The following is a 21,023-nucleotide window of genomic DNA, read 5'->3' on the forward strand; positions in this document are numbered from 1 at the left end:
TTCCAATTTTTGCTATTATAAATAGTGCTGCAAAGAACATTCCTTATGCATGTCTCTTTTTGCACATGTACAAAGTTTTCTAGAACCTAGGAGAAATGCTAGATCATAAACATTTATGACGTATGTTTTATTTTGACTAGATTCTGAAATAAATTTGGTTCAAGAAGAGGTAATAGAGACATAATTATATATGGTGAGGTTTATAATTCCCCCAACCAGTAGCTGCTTATGCTAAGTTAGTGAGCTAGAATCATTAGCAGAACTATCCCAAGGAGTGTTTTGCATTTTAGTTTATAAGGAATTATGTTGATCTACAAAGCCCAAGCCCTTTGTAGAAATTAGCCTGTAAATCAATCTTAAAGATACATATGAGTTTGAAACATACACAGTGAAAGGATATTAGCTGACTTCATTCCCCAGCATAAAATAAGATTTCTGAAATTCCAGAGTTTCATTATAATGTGAAAGTGATGATTAAGTGAAGCTTCTTAGTTATGGGAATAGATGCATACATGGAATTAACAAGTATGCCATTAATTTGTTCTGATGCAGATATCTGTCCATATGCGGCTTATGAGCAATTTATTTAAATCATAGCTTATAAGATGGCAGTGTTGGTTTATAAAGTTATATTTTATGAATAATACAGGTTGAGCATCCCAAATCCAAAAATCTGGAAGGCTCCAAAATTCAAAACATTTTGAGTGCCAACACGGAACTCAAGGAAACTCAAATCTGACCATTTCAGATTTTGGATTTCAGATTTCAAATTTGGGATGCTCAACAAATGCAAGTATTCCAAAATTTGAAAAAATATCCGAATCTGAAACACTTCTGTTCCCAAGCATTTCATATAAGGGATACTAAATCTGTAATATAAAAGACCATTCATCCCCAAAGAAAACAATTTACCATGTTATAGTTTTCATTTAATTTTATAGTTTTAAATTTAGTCTTTTGAGGCAAGTTAAATATTTGTCAAGGTATCTATATTACAATGGAAGAAAAGGTAGTAGTTAATGATCCTTTGCCTAATTTTTGGAAGTAAAAACTTACCATACTATTCCTTGGGCTCCTGAGCCTATCGGTTTTAAATTCTGATATCGTTTCAGGACTGTGAATGTAGAATCTCCAATCTCTACACTATAAAAATTGTTGTCACGCTTGCTTCTGCTCATGATGGCAAGCAATTAATTTAATGGCTTCATCCAAAAATTCACCAAGAAGCTGCAAAATGGAACAAAATGTAATATTAACAAAACGAACTTGTTTAATCTTAAAGTTAGTCTTTACTCACTGCTTACGGATAGTAACACAGAGTGCAAGATCATGTTAAAAGAGCCCCTTCAATTCAAAAACAGTTAACGGTCTCATTTAGTGTCAAGTGGAAGGAATAACAAATGTTAGTAAATTGGTTAACACCCATCACCCCTGCCTGACAAATACGGGGCATCACGGTGCTTTCACCCTAACCGATTCCTTGGCCCCCAACAGCAACATCCTGGAGTAATGCATGTGCTGAGCCTGTATGGTTGAAAGGATATGAAGCTGGGTAGAAAATATAAGATCAAGAAGAGAGAAAGAAACATTTAGTATATTAGGATATAAAATAAAACAATACTGTTCTAACCTATCCGGGGCATCAGAAGTATGACCTAAGCTCTGACCACAGTTTTTTTATTATATGCAGGATTAAAAGTCAAGGCAGTCTTTTCCTACCCATTTGTGTAGCGGTTATGGACAAACCTATTACCCATCCTTACTAAATGAAAGTAGTCTATTCTAAAATGCATGCAAGATAGTTCTAACCTACTCCCCATCTCCCAATAAATCATGAAGATAGTTAGGTCTAAAGAATTACTTTTTTGTCATAAGACAATGCTAAGGAAAAAAATAATTCCTGATATGATTTACCACCGAATATTTGTTTTTATATTTAAAAACATTCTAGGCACTGTACTATTTTCTGGGGCCAGATAACCAACTCTGGTAAGGAGGTGGATTCCAGTAGAATAGATGGAAGCCACCGGAGGGTGGAGAGCAAGAGCATGCTTTGGCCCGGTCCCTGGCTACTGTGTGGAGATGGTACTACAGGAGGAAGCGGGAGCTAGAGTGGAGCAGGAAAACTAGAGAGGCTATTATAATAATCCAGACAAAAGAGACAAAATAAATGAAGATTCTTAAGTTTAAAGTGTTAAAAATAGGCAAACAAAAACTAAACAAAAATGTCCAAGCAGTATTAGCTTTAAAACTGAGGATAAATAAACTAGAAACAAACAGGGAATTACATTTGAGTAAATTTTTAAAAGCTTCAGAGAAACATTTCCAAAATCACTAACTGGACTAGTCATGTAATATTTCAGAGAAGACTGTCTGAAATGACAAGCCTCATAAATTCTGCGTCAGTGGACACACCACAGATTTAAAGAAAGGTATTTTGGTAATGATTTAAACACTCAGCTATGCACATAGAATGATAGAATATGAGTAGAGTCATCCTACTCAATCTCCTACCTTACCTTGAATTCCCTCTTGCTGACTAAAGTAGGGAAATAATGAAGACGAGAAGTGAAAAGAGGAAAGTGTTGGTTATCAGGCTCTTCGTTAAATATTCTACACCTTTATTCTGGAAACTGGGTCTGTCCAGGGCATGGAGACAGTAATAGTGATCTCTGATAATCTGCAAGTATGATCAGAGGTTGATACCAAGTCGATGGTGTTTTTACCTCCTGGAAGGTAAAAACCCAAGCATTTAAACTGCCCGCAGATCACAGTTCCTAAGCTTACTTGGAAGAGAGGTATTCCTCTTTTAAAAAGATTAAGATCAGAAGAGAAAGGAGTACTTTAGTGTGACTTAGAGGAGTTGACTTCCTATTACCAAAATAAGTAACAAAAGGCTGTATTTGACAGTTTTTCCACTTGCTGGAAATTAAAAACAATGCTGAGTAGATCCAGGAACATATATGCGCTAAAGAAGGTTTCCCTTTCTGCTAAAATAATAATGGCAAGCAAAGGCTGCTTTCTATTCTCAGGACAGGGTGGCCCAGCAACAAGAGTGGGCTCCATAGTACCCACATGAAGCCTGAACAAAGCCATGGAAGGCAGTTGAACATGGAGTAACCATAACTCCCCAGGAGCAGGGCAGTGGCAGGCAGCTAGGCTCCAAGGTTAAGTAGGCAGCCCCAGCTGGTGATACCCCTGGCAGCAGCCACAGCTGCCACTCCCAAGAAGAGGAGACAGAGAACTCTCTACTCTCTTATACTCAGTTGTACAAATTGGAGAACCTGATTCAAGCACTACACTATGTACTATGAACATGATGGTAATCAGCATCTGGCTACACATAGAGTTGCAGTTAAGATAGAAAAAGAGACCTTAAGCTGATGAGTACCTGCCTGATTGTAACTTAAGGTGTGATAAGGGCAATGAAGGAAAGGAGACACAGGTCTGGGCTCAGGAACAGATTCCCCTGACGTGATGTTTAAGCAAGATCTGAAAGTTGAATGGGAGTTAACCCAGCAGGGAAAGAAGAGAGCTTTCTAGGCAGAAGAAAAAAGCACATGTAAAGACCCTAAAAATTTTACCAATTTTGATTGTACAATTTGATGTTTTAATAAATGTATATAATTCTTTAACCGCCACCAAAATCACGATATAGAACATTTCTATAACCTCAAAATGTTCCCTGTATGGTCAATCTCCACCTTCTACCTCTTGTTCCCACCCCTATCAACCACTGAACTGCTCGGCTGTGCCTCTTCTAGATCTTCACCTAAATGAAATCATACAGCACATAATTTTCGTTTGGCTTCTTGCACTTGCCCTAATACTTCTGAGATTCATCCATGCTGCAGTCCATTTTACTGTATACAGAATGGTATTCCATTACGTGGATGCACCACTTGGACATCTGAATTGTTTCCAGTTGTGGGATTATAAATGATGCTAGCCTGAACACTTGCACATATGTTTTCTTCCATTCATCTTGGGCAAAAACCTAGGAGTGGTATTGCTGAGTCCTATGTTTAACTTTGTAAAAACTGCCAAACTGTCTTCTAAAGTGGCCATACCATTTTTCATTTGCACAGCAATATGTGAGACTTCTAGTTGCCCCACATTCTTCTGACTGTCATTTAATTTTATCTATACTAGTGGGTGTATACTGCATTGTGGTTTACATTTGCATTTCCTAATAACTAATGAATGTTGAGCACCTTTTCATCAGCTTATATGCCATTCATGTATCTTTTTCTTGGGGTGGGGTTTGAAGTAGCTATTTAATTCTTTTGCCCATTATAAAAACATGATTGTCTTATTGAGTTGAAATACTTATTTACTTATTCTGATGTAAATTATCAGATATTTTGCAAGTATTTTCCCCCAGTCTGTGGCTTGTCTTCCCATTTTTTAAACGTGTTTTATTAAAAAAACTTTTTATTTTGCAATATTTATTTATTCATTTATGAGGCAGAGTCTCACTCTGTGGCCCGAGCTAGAGTGCCGTGGCATCAGCCTAGCTCACAGCAACCTCAAACTTGGCAATCCTCCTGCCTCAGCCTCCCGAGTAGCTGGGACTACAGGCATGTGCCACCATGCCCAGCTAATTTTTTCCATATATTTTTAGTTGGCCAATTAATTTCTTTCTATTTTTAGTAGAGAGGGGTCTCACTCTTACTCAGGCTGGTTTCCAACTCCTGACCTTGAGCAATCCTCCTGTTTTGGCCTCCCAGAGTGCTAGGATTACAGGCGTGAGCCACCACACCCAGCCTGCATTAATTTTATACTTACATAGAGGTTGCAAAAATACTGCAGTTTCTGTGTACCCTTCACCCAGCAACAGCATTTGACACACCACAGTACAATTTTCAAAATGAGGAAACTGACATTGGTACAATACTATTAACCAAACCATAAACTTTAGTCAGATTTTATCTGTTTTTACACACGCTGACATCATGTATACACAGTACTATGTAAATTTATCACATACACATTAGTGTAAATTCTACCACAATCAGAATACTGAACTATCTCATCACTCCAAAGAAATGCCTTCATGCTATCCCTTTATAATCACATCCTTCCCTAACCGTACCCCCAGCAACTACTGATCTTTCTCCATCACTATAATTTTTTAATTTAAAGAATGTTATATATATATGCAATCACAATATGTAATCTTTTAAAACTGGCTTTTTTCACTCCCTATAATGCCCTTAAGAGCCTCCCAGTTGTTGTTATATCTTTTTTCATTCTTTTTCTTATTATTATTCCATTATATGAATATAAAACAGCTTATTATCCATTCACCTGTTGATCTAGCTATTACAAATAAAGCTGCTATGTGCCTTTGTGCATAGGTTTCTGTGTTAATGTAAGTTTTCATTTCTTTAGGATAAATACCCAGGAGTAAGATGCATGGTACTTTGTAAGAAACTGGCAAACTGTTTTCCAGAGTGGCTGTATCATTTTGCACTCGTACCAGCAATATATGAAAGATCCACTTCTTCCACATTCTCATCAGTGTTTATTTTAGCCATTCTAGTACATATGTAGTATCTCATCATGGCTTTAAATTCGCATTTCTGTAATAGTTAATGATACTGATCATCTTTTCACATGCTTATCTGCCATCTGTATATGCTCTTTGGTGAAGTGTCTGTTCATTGTTTTGGCCATTTTCTAATTGGATTGTTTGATTTCCTACTGCTGAGTTGAGAGACTTCTTTATATATTCTAGATAATACATTCTTTATCAGACATGTGATTTGCAAATATTTTCTCCTAGTCTGTGGTTTGTCTCTTTACACTCTTAACAATGTCTTTCATAGAGTAAAAGTTTTAATTTTAATTTTGATGAAGTCCCAGTTTTCATTTTTTTCTCCTTTAGAGACTGCTTTTGGTATTTAAAAAAAAAGGTTTTTTCCTATGTTTTCTTATAAAAGTTTTATGGGTTTACATTTTACATTTAGATCTATAACAATTGTTGTATAAGGTATGACTTTTAGGTGAAAGTCTATTTTTGGCTTTGGATACCTAATTGTTTTAACCACTTTGGTAACAGCACGGACTACAGTCAGCAGCCACAGATGAACCGCACAGCGACTTTAGCCGACAGCTGTGATATGACTTTTCTAATTTTTCATTTATCAAAATAAAATTGTGAACATTTAAAAATAACGTAATGAAAACATATATGTATATGTTACCTACTCTGATTTACATTACAAGTAAAGCTGCTTGTGAAGTAAAACAAGCTTTCAGTGCTTTCAAGCTTCCTCATCACACAAGAGCAAAACGGATCCGTGGCCAATGCACAGCACAGACCGCCGTGGGGACTGTGAGTGCCGCTGTGGGCGAGGTTTCGCGGCCGGTGAGCGCGGTACCGAAGTGGTTAATACCATTTGTTGTAAAAAGCATCGTTTCTCCCCATTGAATTACTTACTGTTTTAGCATCTTTGTCAAAATTCAGCTAGCTGTGCTTGCATGGGTCTATTTCTGGACTTTTTATTCTGTGTCACTGATCTATGCTTTGATCAATACCACACTGTCTTTGAGTACAGTCTTAGAACCAGGCAGTGTGATTTCTCTAGCTCTATTTTTCTTATTCAAAATTGTTTCTAGATACTTCATCATTCCACATAAATTTTAGAATTTATTGATAGCTATAAAAATACTGCTAGGATTTTGATAGGAATTGTGTTAACAATACCTTTTGAAGTGTAAAAGTGATCTACTTTTGTTTTCTTTCATAGTTTGGCTCGTTGTATCTTATACAAAAAATCATTGCCCATTCCAAGGTTATAAAGATTTTCTCCCATGTTTTCTTCTAGAAGTTTTATGGTTTTAGCTCTTATGTTTAATTGAAATCTATGATCAATTTCAAGTTAATTTTTGCAAATGTGTAAGGCAAAGGTTAAGGTTCCTAGTTTTGTATATGGATGTCCAATTGTTCCAGAACCATCTGTCAAAAAGACTACCATTTACTTCACCAAATTGCCTTAGCATTTTTTGCTGAAAATCAGGGAACATGTGTGTAGGTGTACTTCTGGACTATATTCTATAACATTAATAATCATCTATCCTTAGACCAAAACCATTCTGTCTTGATTAATGTAGCTTTATATTAGGTCTGGAAAACAGGCAATGTAAATCATGAAAATTTGTTTTTTCTTTTTCAAAATTGTGTTAGCTATTCTAGGTCCCTTGGATTTTTATATAAATATCAGAATTAACTTGTCAATATTTACATAAAAGCCTTTGGAGATACTGGTAGAAAGGACACTGAATAGTATACATCAATTTGGGAAGAAATGGCCCTGTAACAATTTTGAATTTTCTGATTCATGAACATGATATTTGTTTCCATTTATTTTTGTATCCCTTTAAGTTTCCTCAGCAATGTTCTATAATTGTCAATTATATATGTCTTACAAAATTGTTTAACTACTTCATAAGCACTATTTTGTATGCTAATGTGAATAGTTTTAACTTATTTCTATTTAAATGTCTAATTGTTCACTGCCAGTATATAAAATGCAATTAATTTTTATATGATGACTTTGTACTAAGCTCACTTATTAATCTTTGTAGCCTTTTTTGTGGACTCTTTGAGTTATTTTACATATACAAGCAGTGTTTTTATTTATTTTTTCATTTCCAATTTGAATGCCTTTGAATTCCTTTTCTTGTGCTATTATACTAGCTATAATTTCCATACAATGCTGAACAAAAGTGGTAAGAGTAAACTTCATTCACTGTTTCTGATCTTAGGGAGAAAGCATTCAGTCTTTCATCACTAAGCATGATGTATATATCATGGGATTTTACTGGTTGTCCTTCAACAAACAGGTTGAAAAAGTTCCCTTCAAGTTCTAGTTTACTGAGAGTTTTTATCATTGATTGGTATTGAATTTTGTCAAATGATTTTTCTGATTCTATTGAGATCATCTAGCTTTTCTTTCTTAGTTGGTTTACATGATAAATTACATTGATTGATTTTCAAATGTTAAACCACTCTTTCATTCATGGAATGAATCTCACTTGGTCATGCAGTATTATTCTTTTTATATACTGATTCAGCTGGCTAAAATTTGATCAAGGGTTTTTCCATCTATTTATAGAGGATACTGGTCTGGTAGTTTTCTTTCAAATTAAGTAATGTTGACCTCATAAAATGAGTTGGGAAGTGTTCTCTTTTATTTTCTGAAAGGTTTTGTATAAAACTGACATTGCTTTATCCTTAAATGTAAAACTGATATTGCTTTATCCTTAAATGTCTGATAGAATACCTCAGTGAAGTCTTCTAGGATGAGTTTTTTTGAGGGAAGGTTTTAATTACAAATTTACATTCTTTTATAGACATAGGGCTGATTGGGTTAACTATTTCTTCTTAAATGAGCTTTGGTAGTTTGGGGGTTGCTCTTTCTTATAGTTTCTTAAAATAAAAACTTAAGAGTACTGATTTGAGAGTGCTTTTTATAATTAAGCACTTAACACTTATATAATTTACCCTTTAAGCGGCACTTTAGCTTCATCCCACCTTCATATCCATATTTAATAACAATAAAAGCAAATACTTTTTTTGAGCTTACTTTCAGGTCCTGTTTCAAGTGCTTTATAAACACTAACTCTTTTAATCCTCAAAACAGCCCCTATGAGGGTTTCCAAGTTGTGTATGGCTAGACAATAAATCCATTTCCTGGTACTACATCTTTACCAGACAAGTCCCATATTCTTACTTTCCTTGATGTTTTTTCATATTAAGATAGGTACTGGCAGCTCATGCCTGTAATCCTAGCACTCTGGGAGGCTGAGGTGGACGGATCATTTGAGCTCAGGAGTTTGAGACCAGCCTGAGCAAGAGCGAGACCCCATTTCTACCAAAAAATCAAAAGAAATTAGCTGGACAACTAAAAATATATAGAAAAACTTGGCTGGGCATGGTGGCGCATGCCTGTAGTCCCAGCTACTAGGGAGGCTGAGGCAGGAGGATCACTGAGCCCAGGAGTTTGAAGTTGTTGTGAGTTTTTCCATTTTACAGATGATGAATTTCAGAAAGGTCAACCGCCAACAGTTACAAAATAAAGGGAGGAGTGAGAATTTGAGTCCTTCACAAATATACCACCATTGAGTCCTAAATATAATAAATCTTGAAGGCAAAGAGGATATGGAGGGAAGAGGAGAAGTTATAAGCATTTTGAGACTAAGATCTTTCTGAGACATTCTAATGGAAATATCAAGTAACTAGATAGAGAATTGGACTTCAGATGAGTGGTCTGGGACAAAGATAATCAATTTAGGAGTTGTCATTGTTACTAAAGCAATAAGAGATGAGAGAGAATCAAATTACTCATGAGAGGCCAGATGCGGTGGCTCACGCCTATAATCCCTAGCACTCTGGGAGGCCAAGGCAGGAGGATTGCTCAAGGTCAGGAGTTTGAAACCAGCTTGAGCAACAGCGAGACCCTGTCCCTCCTAAAAATAGAAAGAAATTAATTGGCCAACTAAAAATATATAGAAAAAATTAGCCAGGCATGGTGGTGCATGCCTGTAGTCCCAGCTACTTGGGAGGCTGAGGCAGGAGGATTGCTTGAACCCAGGAGTTTGAGGTTGCTGTGAGCTAGGCTGACGCCACAGCACTCTAGCCCAGGCAATAGAGTGAGACTCTGTCTCCAAAAAAAAAAAAAAAAAAAAAAAATTACTCATGGGTAGTGTAGTGGTCAGAAATAGAGGAGGATGCAAGATTCAGCTTTGTGAATACCCACATTTACTGAGCAATTAGAGAAAGATATGCTGACAAAGAAGACACAGAAGATGTAGCCAGAGACCTAGAAAGAAAAACCAGGAGAAGCCAAAGGAAAAGAGTGTTTTACAGAACAGAGTGGTCAACAGAATTGAATGTTATAGAAATGTCAAGTAAATCATCCAAGAGCAACAGGGTAGAAGCTAAATTAAAATAAGCTGAAATATGAGTGGAAAATGATTTTACAAGTAAGGAAAGTGGGTATAGCTATTTCTTTAGTTAAGTTTAGCAAACATGAGAGAGGAAATGGATAGAGAAAAGTAAACGGTCAAAGGAGGACAATTAGACAATATACCGTGTTTCCTCGAAAATAAGATCTATCTACTCATAAAATAAACCCTAGCAGGATTTCGAAGCATTTGCGCAACATGAGCCCTACCCGGAAAATAAGACCTAGTGACGGGCGTGGCTACGCAGCGCATCTGCACAACCCGTGCATTTCGTTGCAAAGCGGTAAAGATGCCCAGCAGCCCTTCTCATCTGCCCCGTCGTGACAGCTACTATCCCAGAGGTGACCAGAAAGGTGCGGGCAGCCCCACCAACAAGGTCGGCTCCCCTGTCAGGTCCCGGCCATCCTGTGTGTGCTGCAAGCTGAGGCTTTGAGGGGAAAATAACACATCCCCTGAAAATAAGCCACAGGGTGTCTTCTTGAGGAAAACTAAATGTAAGACCTTGTCTTATATTCAGGGAAACACAGTATAATATAGAATATAATATAGCATAGCATAACATGTATAACATAGAAACAAGCTGAACATATTTACATGCTAATGGAAAGGATTCAAAAAAGAGGGGAAGGGTGAGAATGGGCAAGTGCGAAAGAAAACTGAGGTTTCCTGGATAGTGTAATTATCTCTAAAAAGGGAGAAAATAGGATCCAGAGCACGTGTGGTCATACAGATGGAGATACTTGTGTGGCTTTGCCATCAACAAATGCCACCAAGAGATTGAGACAGGCCATTTCCAAATATGATATGATATATAAAAACATAAATAAATAGACAGATAGATAGGTTTTTGTCCATGGTTCCTGGCTCATAACTCCCATATCTCCTGTTACAGTCTTTTGTTATAATGTTGGGGCATTTTAGGGCTCAGAAACAGGCCTCAGAAAACAGAATTAATCCTCCCTCCCTCCCTCCCTCCCTCCCTCCCTCCCTCCTTCCCTCCTTCCCTCCTTCCCTCCTTCCCTCCTTCCCTCCTTCCCTCCTTCCCTCCTTCCCTCCTTCCCTCCTTCCCTCCTTCCTTCCTTCCTTCCTTCCTTCCTTCCTTCCTTCCTTCCTTCCTTCCTTCCTTCCTTCCTTCCTTCCACAGGACTCTAATCTTTCTGGATTGTGGGTCATAAGGGGTCCTGCCCAATACAATGGAGGAAAAAATGCTGCATAGGAATGCCAAAAAGAATTGAAATAGGTTTCCTGATTCAGCCTATTAGTATTAGACCATACCCTTTTTTGTCCAATCACATTTCTACATGGTTGTCAATCATGCTTATTCAATGAAGTCTCCATAAAAGGCCCAAGAGGACAAGGTTTGGGAAGCTTTCAGATAGCTAGACACACAGAGGTTCCAGAAGGGTGGCATGTCCAGGAAGGGAATGAAAGTTCTGTCCCCCTTCCCCCATACCTTGCCCTATGCATCTCTTTCTATGCATCTATAGAATACCCTTTGTAATATCCTTTAAAATAAACTGGTAAATGTGTTTCCCTGGGTTCTGTAAGCCACTCTAGCAAATTAACGAAACCCAAAGAGGGGGTCCTGGAAACCTTAACTTCTGACCAGTCAGTCAGAAGTTCCAGAGGCCCAAACGTTCAACTGGTATGGGAGGGAGGGACAATCTTGTAGGACTAAGCCTTCAACCTGTGGGATCTGATACAGGTAGATAGTGTCAGAATTGAACTGGGGGACACCCAGCTGGCATCTGCTGCAAAACTGATTGCTTGCTTGGTGGGGGGGAACCCCCACATTTGGTGATAGAACTCTTTTTTGATTATTGCTCTTGAGTGAACGAACAGAAAAAAGCACTTTGAGTTTGGGTCTGAGTTTGTCCACATTTACCAAGATCAGGGCATTAGGGTACTGGTAACATTCTGGAGTGTGCATTTGATATACTGCCCTCTCCGTCATGAAGTTGTAACATCAAAAGGGTGTGTGAGGAGAAGATAGTGTGGATTCACTTCTCTACTCAGGAGGGCTTCTTAGGGTAAAAATGAACTATAGTTATAGAATTTAGATGTCACTAAGTTAAAAAATAAAAGACCACCAATATTATCCCATTTCATATTAACAGATGAGAAAATTGAGGCTCAAAAGGGATAAGATGCCCCTGAATGTTATAGAAATACTGAGGTTCAGCTCTCATTATTCCTATGGCAAGAATATTACACTCATGTCAACATGGCTCAATTGCCATCCCCAAAATTCACATGCACCTGATTTGTTCATTTTCCTTTCCCTTTCATGAAATATTCCACCCCCTCTTTTGTATCTATCCAAATCCTATCTAAGAATAGCTTAAATATGATCTTCATGCAGCCTTTTCCACTCAAACCAGCAGGAACCTAAATTCTCACCTAAACTATTTTGCTGTATATTACTTATGCAGATTTGCAGACTTTGTTACCAGACTGTGGTGTGAGGGCAAGGGCTGTGTCTCCTACATCTTCAGATTTCCAAAACACTTAAGCTCTTCATAGAGTTAGAATTTAATGAATAACTGCTTAAACAGTTAACCAAGAATATGAACCTTTTTAAAGTAACAAAGTACTTGATAAATTGTTTGGTTTATCTTCACCAGTGCTCTCCTTCATTAGCAGGAAAAAACCAGAATGTATTAGGTTTTTATGAGTCAAGGTCTACTTCTGTGATGTCTATATATGAGGAACAGGACTACACTGTTATCAGGCTGCCCACCCACAAAATGGTTCATCTAGCACTCCGGAATGAAGAGGCAAATTAAACTTAATAGTTACACAAAATATACTCAGGGAGAAAAGAGTGAGTTCAATACAACCATACAGCCAGACTCTACAAACATTGGAAAATAATTCAGGCAACGAAAGAAGGTTCAGAATTCAAGACAACTCTAATCACCAGGTAATCCTGGCAATAAGTCATCAGGGTAACTTGAACTCCAACTATCTTTACTTCATCTTCACTTGTGGCTACCAAAAAACCCTATCTGTGATGGTTATTTTTACATGTCAATTTGCTCAGATAATTGGTCAAACATTTTTCTGCGTGCTCTGTGAGGGTGTTTCTGGATGACTTTAACATTCGAATCCACAGACTGAGTAAAGCAGATTGCGCTCCATAACATGGGTGAGCCTCATCCAATCAATTGAGGGCCTGAATAGAACAAAAAGGCTAATAACCCTCATAAAAGAATAAATGGAAACAACTCTTGCCTACCGTGAGCTCAGAACATCAGAATCTGCCTTCAGATTCAAACGGAAACATCAGCTCTTCCTGAGTCTTGAGCCTACTGGCCTTTGAACTGGAACTACACTGTTAGGTGTCCCAGTTCTCAGGCATTTAGATTTGGACCAGAACTATACCATCAGCTCTTGTGGGTCTTCAGCTTGCAAACTGTAGATCTTGGGACTTGTCAGCCTTCATAACCATGAGAGCCAATTCCTTATAATAAATCTCTTTACATGGCTTCCCACATGACTAGCCTGTCTACAATGATACTCTTTAATAACATTCTCTCCCCTTAGCCTGCTTCATTTTCTTTCGCAGCACTTATCACTGCTGGCATCATATTATATACTTATTATCTGTCCCACTCAAACCTAAGTTCCATGAAAGCATAAATTTTATTCTGTTCATGAATAAATCACCAGTGCCTAGAACAGTACCTGGCTAACAATAAGAATTCAAACAGACATTGAAAGAATGAACAATAAATGAATAAATTATAACTTTAAGCTCCTATTATGAACTGCCTGTCATTTTCCTTCTCCCAAGGAATAGTTTACAGAAGAGAAAGAGAACGTGATTAGTTTAATCTTCATTACTGCTATTTGTGCAGTTTTCATACCAGGCTACCCCATATAGGTCATTAGCCTTGGGCCAGAGGCTGGCCAGTCTAATCAGTTATGGACAAGGTAGCAGAACCACATGCTATGGGAGCTCATCCATGCTAAGGAACTGCTATGGGCTGTTTCCTCAGCAGGTAGATAATAGCCTTTAAAATGACAGCTCTGTGTATTATAGTGGGCACTATGAAGTTAGGCCTAAGTAATGACTTCTAATTACTTTCAGAATATAGTGAGAGTTTCTTGGTGTCATACCTAAATCGTTTCCCTGTAAGAGTAATAAGCTTAAATTTAATACCTTTCCTTAGAAGCCCTCAATTGGCCTCTAGCAGATCTCAGCTGCCACTACATAAATGAATCTATTTTAGTTTCATGTATTTTTCAAAGCTTATTTTTCAATTATATTTTAAGTAATTAATATAGAAATAATACTATGTCATGTACTAAGAAGGCCTACTCCAACAACAGATTTTCCCACAATTTAACTGAGAGAAGGGGAGACAATATATGAAGTATAGGGCACATCCTGTGGTAAATTCCCCTTCCTCTTTCCAAAAGAGAAATTATGGCTGACCAGCTACTTACTGGACGGTGTGAAAGCAGTGCTCACTCTTGAGACTTGTGGTTCTTCATCTATGACAAGGTCATAGAGCCACATGAAAAGTAGGTCTGCCAGGTCTGAGCACGTGCCAGGGGGCCCAGACTAAGATAGCCTGATTGTGTTTCAGTCATTGCTGTCACTAGCACCAAATGAAGAAAATCAGAATTTTACCCCCATTCTCACCCAAGGCGTATTATTAAAGGGAAATTATTTTATAATCTTGTAACTGAGATTATATATTGAACACACAGAGTATGGGTAAGAGTATGAGTAATCTCCTTAAATCTGAGGAGAACATGCTAGAACAGAAAAGAGCTCTAAAAAGAGATTAACTGATGAGTTCTTAATTACTGCCCCCCATTTTCGGCCTCTTAAAGGGGTTTTTTCATTGATATCCATTGCAACCACAAACCTAGGAGCCTACAAATTCCCTTTCTTCCCACACTAGTTCAATGAAGGAGTTGATACCAAATCTCTTCCTCTATTCCCTTTTACAGAGATGAGAAGCAGGACATTCCCAAAAGTGATGTTGTTGAAATACCAAAGCAAAAGAAAACTAGAATACAACAAAGTTGCATCACAAATCTATTTAATGGCTAATCTTAGACTTTAATCAACTTACTGCAGAGGCTATCTCACAGAAAGGTGAGGCTCAATGAGCTTTTATAATTCTCTGAACAAATAAATTATTAAGATTTTGGAATATTATTAAAACAAAATGAGGCAAAGCCAGAAGGCAATATGGAACATTGTAGAATTCCCTATCAATACACCATCTTTAAAGCTGAATGGACAGCCGGGCGTGGTGGCTCACGCCTGTAATCCTAGCTCTTGGGAGGCCGAGGCGGGCGGATTGCTCAAGGTCAGGAGTTCAAAACCAGCCTGAGCAAGAGCGAGACCCCGTCTCTACTATAAATAGAAAGAAATTAATTGGCCAACTGATATATATATATATAAAAAATTAGCCGGGCATGGTGGCGCATGCCTGTAGTCCCAGCTACTCGGGAGGCTGAGGCAGAAGGATCGCTCGAGCCCAGGAGTTTGAGGTTGCTGTGAGGTAGGCTGACGCCACGGCACTCACTCTAGCCTGGGCAACAAACAGAGACTCTGTCTCAAAAAAAAAAAAAAAAAAAAAAAAAGCTGAATGGACAGATACCTGTATACTTTCCTTTTGCCTTTTAGTCTAACTTAGTGATTCTCCACTTTAAATATGCGTAGGAATTACTGTTCAGGAGTGTATGTGTGTGCACAAAAGATTTTACACTGACTTTTATGAGTTAAGGAACTTGTAAGTTTTGCTCTGACTTTGGCCTTACATACTGACTCTAACCCCAGAGTGCACAAAATTCCACACTCCTCCAAACAGCTGCAAAATTGGCATAGTCAAAAATTCCTAAAAATTCCTTAAATCATAACATATTTTAATATTTCAAACAATAACATTCTATTTAAACTAGAACCTCACTAAATATGAGATGCTTACCCTATGGGAGACATGTAGGAACTAAGAGAGAGAACAGCAGATTCCTATCTGCAAGGGTGTAAGCTCCCTGAGATGGGCAGAATTGTCTGTACTATTTAAACTGTCATTTGATTTGTCTGCAAGACATGTACAGCTGGATATTCAAAAGTTAAATTCATGTATGACAAGATGTTACTACCATAAGCATTTTAAAAAAATGAGGCTTCCAGAAAGAAGTCAGAATCTTATAAAAATTAATTTAATGTTGCTTTAATTTTGAGATTTTTCCTCCTCCTTTTCCCTTTCTGCAGTATTCTCTTACAGAGAAGAAGTTAGGGTCATACTCCCACAAATCCTCTGTAATAAAGTAGAGGGCAAATCCCTTAAACATCAGTATAATTAGCATGTTTCTTTAGTTGCTCATGAGTGCAGAAAGAAATTATTACAGCCAAGAGACAAACTTGGTTGCCCTGGCCCACCACATGTTCTTTCTACCATGTCCACCGATCATATCTAGTTTGCCCTCTTCTTACAGGAGAATCTGACCACCACCCACAAAGGAAGGGTGGAAGGAGAAGAACTGGTGTGTATGTCTGCAATCAGGGTTTTTGTGGGGGGTTTTGGTATTTATTAATTTATTTCACACAATTTATAATCTTAATAAGAACATTCCATGAGATTAAATAAACATTGTTGAGTTTAGCAAGTTTATATTTTCAATCAGCAGTACTTACCTGACCTGCGATTTTTACTTTATTTCTTACTTAAATATAGAGCCTTTAGCACTATTAATACAACATAGGCCCTACAAGGCAAAGCTGACTTAGCCTTAGCTGTTTATTTTTTTGTCCTTTTATTTCATCATATTATGGAGGTACAAATATTGTTAGAGTTACAAATATTGCCCCTGCCCCCCCTTCCCCTGATGTTTCCAATCCCCGGGTGGTGTGCACCACACACATTATGTAAGCATACACCCCTTTCCTCCTCCCCCCTCTCGCCTGCCCACCACCCGATAAAAAGGGTTTTTTTTCTTTTTTTTTTTTTTTTGACATTTTGGTTACATTGTATATCTTTGCCTCTCCCTAAGAAGAGTTAGAGTTATGCCTTTCCCCTCCAAAATGCTCGCCACATCCCTAAGATTGGGTCCCCCCTCCCTGAATCCCTGGTGAGCACTGCCACCATTTGAAGACCATAGTTTTAATCAGTCAGTACCAATTTGATGGCGAGTAGATGTGGGACTCATTTTCCATGTCTTGTGTTGCCTCACTTTGGATAACGGGCTGAAGCTTAATCCAGGAAAGCATAAACAGTGCTAGCTCACAGTCATTTCTTAGGATTGAGTAATATTCCATTGTGAGCATATACCACATTTTAATTATCCACTCATGAATTGACGGGTACTTGGGTTGTTTCCATGACTGTGCAATAGTGAATTGTGCTGCCATAAACATTCAGGTGCAGATGTCTTTATAATAGAATGTCTTATGCTCTTTGGGTAGATGCCCAACAATGCTATTGCAGGGTTGAATGGTATTTCTATTTCTAGCTGTTTGAGGTATCTCCAATTTCTTTTCCACAAAGGTTGCACTAATTTGCAGTCCCACCAGCAGTGTAATAGTGTTCCTGTCTCTCTGCATCATCACCAATATTTGTTGTTTTGGGATTTCTTGATATAGGCCATTCTCACTGGGGTTAGGTGGTATCTCATTGTGGTTTTGATTTGCATTTCTCTAATAATTAGAGATGTTGAGCTTTTTTTTTTATGTTTACAGGCTATTATTCTGTCTTCTTTGGAGAAGTTTCTTTTCATTTCTGTCGCCCATTTCTTGATGGGATTGTTTGATTTTTTCTTGTTAATTTTTTTAAGTTCTAGATAGATTCTTATTAGACCTTTATCAGAAGTGTAGGGAGCAAATATTTTCTCCCACTCTGTGGGCTGTCTATTTGCTCTACTGATGGTTTCCTTGGCTGTGCAGAAACTTTTTAATTTGATCAGATCTCATTTGTTTATTTTTGATGCTGCAGTGATTGCCTTGGGGGTCTTCCTCAAAAATTCTCTGCCTAAGCCAATGTCTGATAAGGTTTCCCCAACATCTTCTTCTAGGATTCTTAAGGTTTCATGTCTTAAGTTTAAGTCTGTTATCTATCTTTGAGTGAATTTTTGTGAGAGGTAAGAGGTAGGGATCCTGATTCACTCTTCTGCATGTAGCTAACCAGTTTTCCCAACACCATTTATTGAAGAGAGATTCTTTTCCCCAATGTATATATTTGTCAGCTTTGTCAAAGATTAGATTACCATATACTGATGGTTTCATCTCTGGTATCTCAGATCTATTCCAGATATCCACGCTTATGTTCTTGTGCCAGTTCTCAGATCTATATGCTTTTGTTCCTGTGCCAATACCAGGCTGATTTAACTATTATTGCTCTATAGTACAGCTTGAAGTCAGGAAGACTGATGCCTCCCAGTTTGTTCTTTTTATTTAAGATTGCTTTGGCTATACGAGGTTTTTTCTGGTTCCATACGAAGTGAAGAATTATTTTTTCTAGATCTGTAAAGAATGCTGATGGTATTTTCATGGGGATTGCATTGATTCTGTAGATCACTTTAGGTAATATTGACATTTTAACTATATTGATTCTACCAATCCATGAACATGGTAGATTCTTCCATCTGTTTAAATCTTCTGCAATTTCTTTTTTTAGTGTTTTGTAGTTCTCCTCATATAAATCTTTTGTATCTTTCGTTAAGTATACTCCTAGATATTTAATTTTCTTATAGAAAAGGGTATTGCGTTTTTGATTTGAGTTTCTGCTTGATGGTTCTTGGCATATATGAATACTTCTGATTTGTGTATAATGATTTTAGAACCTGAAACTTTGCCAAATTCAGTTATCAAGTATAGGAGTCTCTTGGAAGAGTCCATGGGGTTTTCTGGGTATAATATCATATCATTGGCAAAGAGCGAGAGTTTGAATTCATCTGCCCCCACTTGAATGCCCTTAACACCCCTCTCCTGCCTGATTGCTAGCACTAGGACTTCAAACACTTTGTTGAAAAGGAGAGGAGATAGTGAGCATCCTTGTCTAGCTCTGGATCGAAGGGGGAAGATTTCAATTTTTCCCCATTTAGAATGATATGAGCAGTGGGTTTGTCATAGATGGATTTGATAATTTTAAGGTATGAGCCATCTATGCCTATTTGGTTAAGAGTTTTTATCATAAAGGTGTGTTGGACTTTATCAAATGCTTTTTCTGCATCTATTGACAGAATAATATAGTCTTTGTTCTTGATTTTATTTATGAAGTGAACTGCATTTATAGACTTGAGTATGTTGAACCATCCTTGCATCTCTGGAATAAAGCTCACCTGGTCATGGCGAATTATTTTTTTGATGTGCTGCTAAATTCTATTCGCTAAAATTTTATTTAGGATTTTTGCATTTGTATTCATGAGGGATACTGGTTTGTAATTTTCTTTTTTTGTTGTGTCCTTTCCTGGCTTTGGTATCAAGGTGATATTGGCTTCGTAGAATGAGTTAGGAAGGATACCATCCTTCTCAATGGTGTGGAATAGTTTCTGTAGTATACGTATGAGTTCCTCTTTGTATGTTTGGTAGAACTCTGAAGTGCAGCCATCTGGCCCAAGGCTTTTCCATTGGGGGAGGTTTTTAATTACTGCTTCAATTTCTGAGCTTGAGATTGGTCTGTTTAGGAATTCTGTTGCCTCCTGCGTGATCTTAGGGGGGTTGTATGAATCCAAGAATTTGTCCATTTCATCTTTGTTCTGTAGTTTTTGGGCATATAGTTTTTTATCATAGTCAAATATAATGTTTTGCATTTCTTTGGTATCTGTTGTGATCTCTCCTTTTTCATTTCTTATTGAGTTTATTACAGTTTCCCTTTGGGTCCTTGTCAATCTAGCCAGAGGGCCATTGATTTTGTTTATTTTTTCAAAAAGCCAGCTTCTGGTTTTGTTGATTTTTAGTATAGTTCTCTTGTTCTCCATTTCATTCAGTTCTGCTTTGATCTTTGTTATATGTTTTCTTCTATTAGGACTGGAAATAGTTTGCTCTTCTTTTTAAAATTCCTTGAGCTTATTCATTAGGTAGTCAGTATCTAAGCTTTCTGTTTTTTGGATGTGAGCGTTAACTGCTATTAGTTTTCCTCTCAGGTAAACTTTTGTTGTATTCCACAGATTTTGGTAAGAGGTATCACCGTTATCATTTTGTTCGAAGAAATTCTCGATTTCCCTCTGAATTTCTTCCTTTACCCAATAATTTTTCAATAATAGATTGTTTAGTTTCCATGATTTTGTGAGAGGTTGAGTGTTTCTATAGGAATTGAACTATAATTTTATACCATTATGGTCAGAGAAGATACAAGGTATAATTTCTATTTTCTTGAATTTTTGAGATCTGATTTGCGGCCTAGGATGTGATCAATTTTGGAGTAGGATCCATGGGCTGCTGAAAAGAATGTAAATTCAAGTTTGTTTGGGTGGAATGCACTATAGAGATCTGTCATACCTTTTTGATCAGGGTTTTATTCAGGTCCATTATATCTTTGCTTATTTTCTGTTTGAAGGATCTATCCAGATCGTTCAATGGAGTGTTGAAGTCCTCTGCTACTATGATAGTGTTATGTAACAAGGTGTTTAGATTAGACAAGGTTTGCTTTACGTAATTGGGTGCTCCTGTATTGGGTGCGTAGATATTAAGAAATGTTAAATCTTCTTGTTGGATCTTCCCTTTCACCATTATATAATGGCCATCTTTATCCTTTTTACTTTTGCTATTTTAAAGCTTATATTATCTGCAAATAGTATAGCTACTCTAGCTTTCTTTTGACTTCCGTTTGACTGAATGATAGTTTTCCATCCCTTGACCTTCAGCTGGCAGGCATCTTCGTGGGTTAGATGTGTTTCCTGTAGACAGCAGATGCTAGGCTTGTGAATTTTTAACCACTCTGCCAGTCTATGTCTCTTCAGAGGACAGTTTAAGCTGTTTACATTTATTGAAAGGATTGAAATTGGAGGAACATTACCATTCATATTGTTGAGTGAAGACTTGTTGCTTTGTTTAACTCCTTAAGCCATCATTTAGTTCAAGATCT

General features: G+C 37.4%; 1 protein-coding gene across 7 annotated transcripts in view; it reads right to left on the bottom strand.

The window, feature by feature from the left end:
• LOC142860949 (mitogen-activated protein kinase 8) overlaps nt 1-21,023 on the bottom strand; it is a 134,578-nt gene that overhangs the window by 45,054 nt on the left and 68,501 nt on the right. For all 7 annotated transcript variants that reach the window (XM_076010236.1, XM_076010240.1, XM_076010237.1 and 4 more), the window contains one exon: nt 1,057-1,227. In XM_076010236.1, the coding sequence (XP_075866351.1) occupies nt 1,057-1,178 (122 nt within the window). In that variant the 5' untranslated portion in view covers nt 1,179-1,227. The remainder of the gene's footprint in view (nt 1-1,056; nt 1,228-21,023) is intronic.

The sequence above is a fragment of the Microcebus murinus genome, chromosome 14 (assembly GCF_040939455.1).
Source record: "Microcebus murinus isolate Inina chromosome 14, M.murinus_Inina_mat1.0, whole genome shotgun sequence".
Lineage (NCBI taxonomy): Eukaryota > Metazoa > Chordata > Mammalia > Primates > Cheirogaleidae > Microcebus > Microcebus murinus.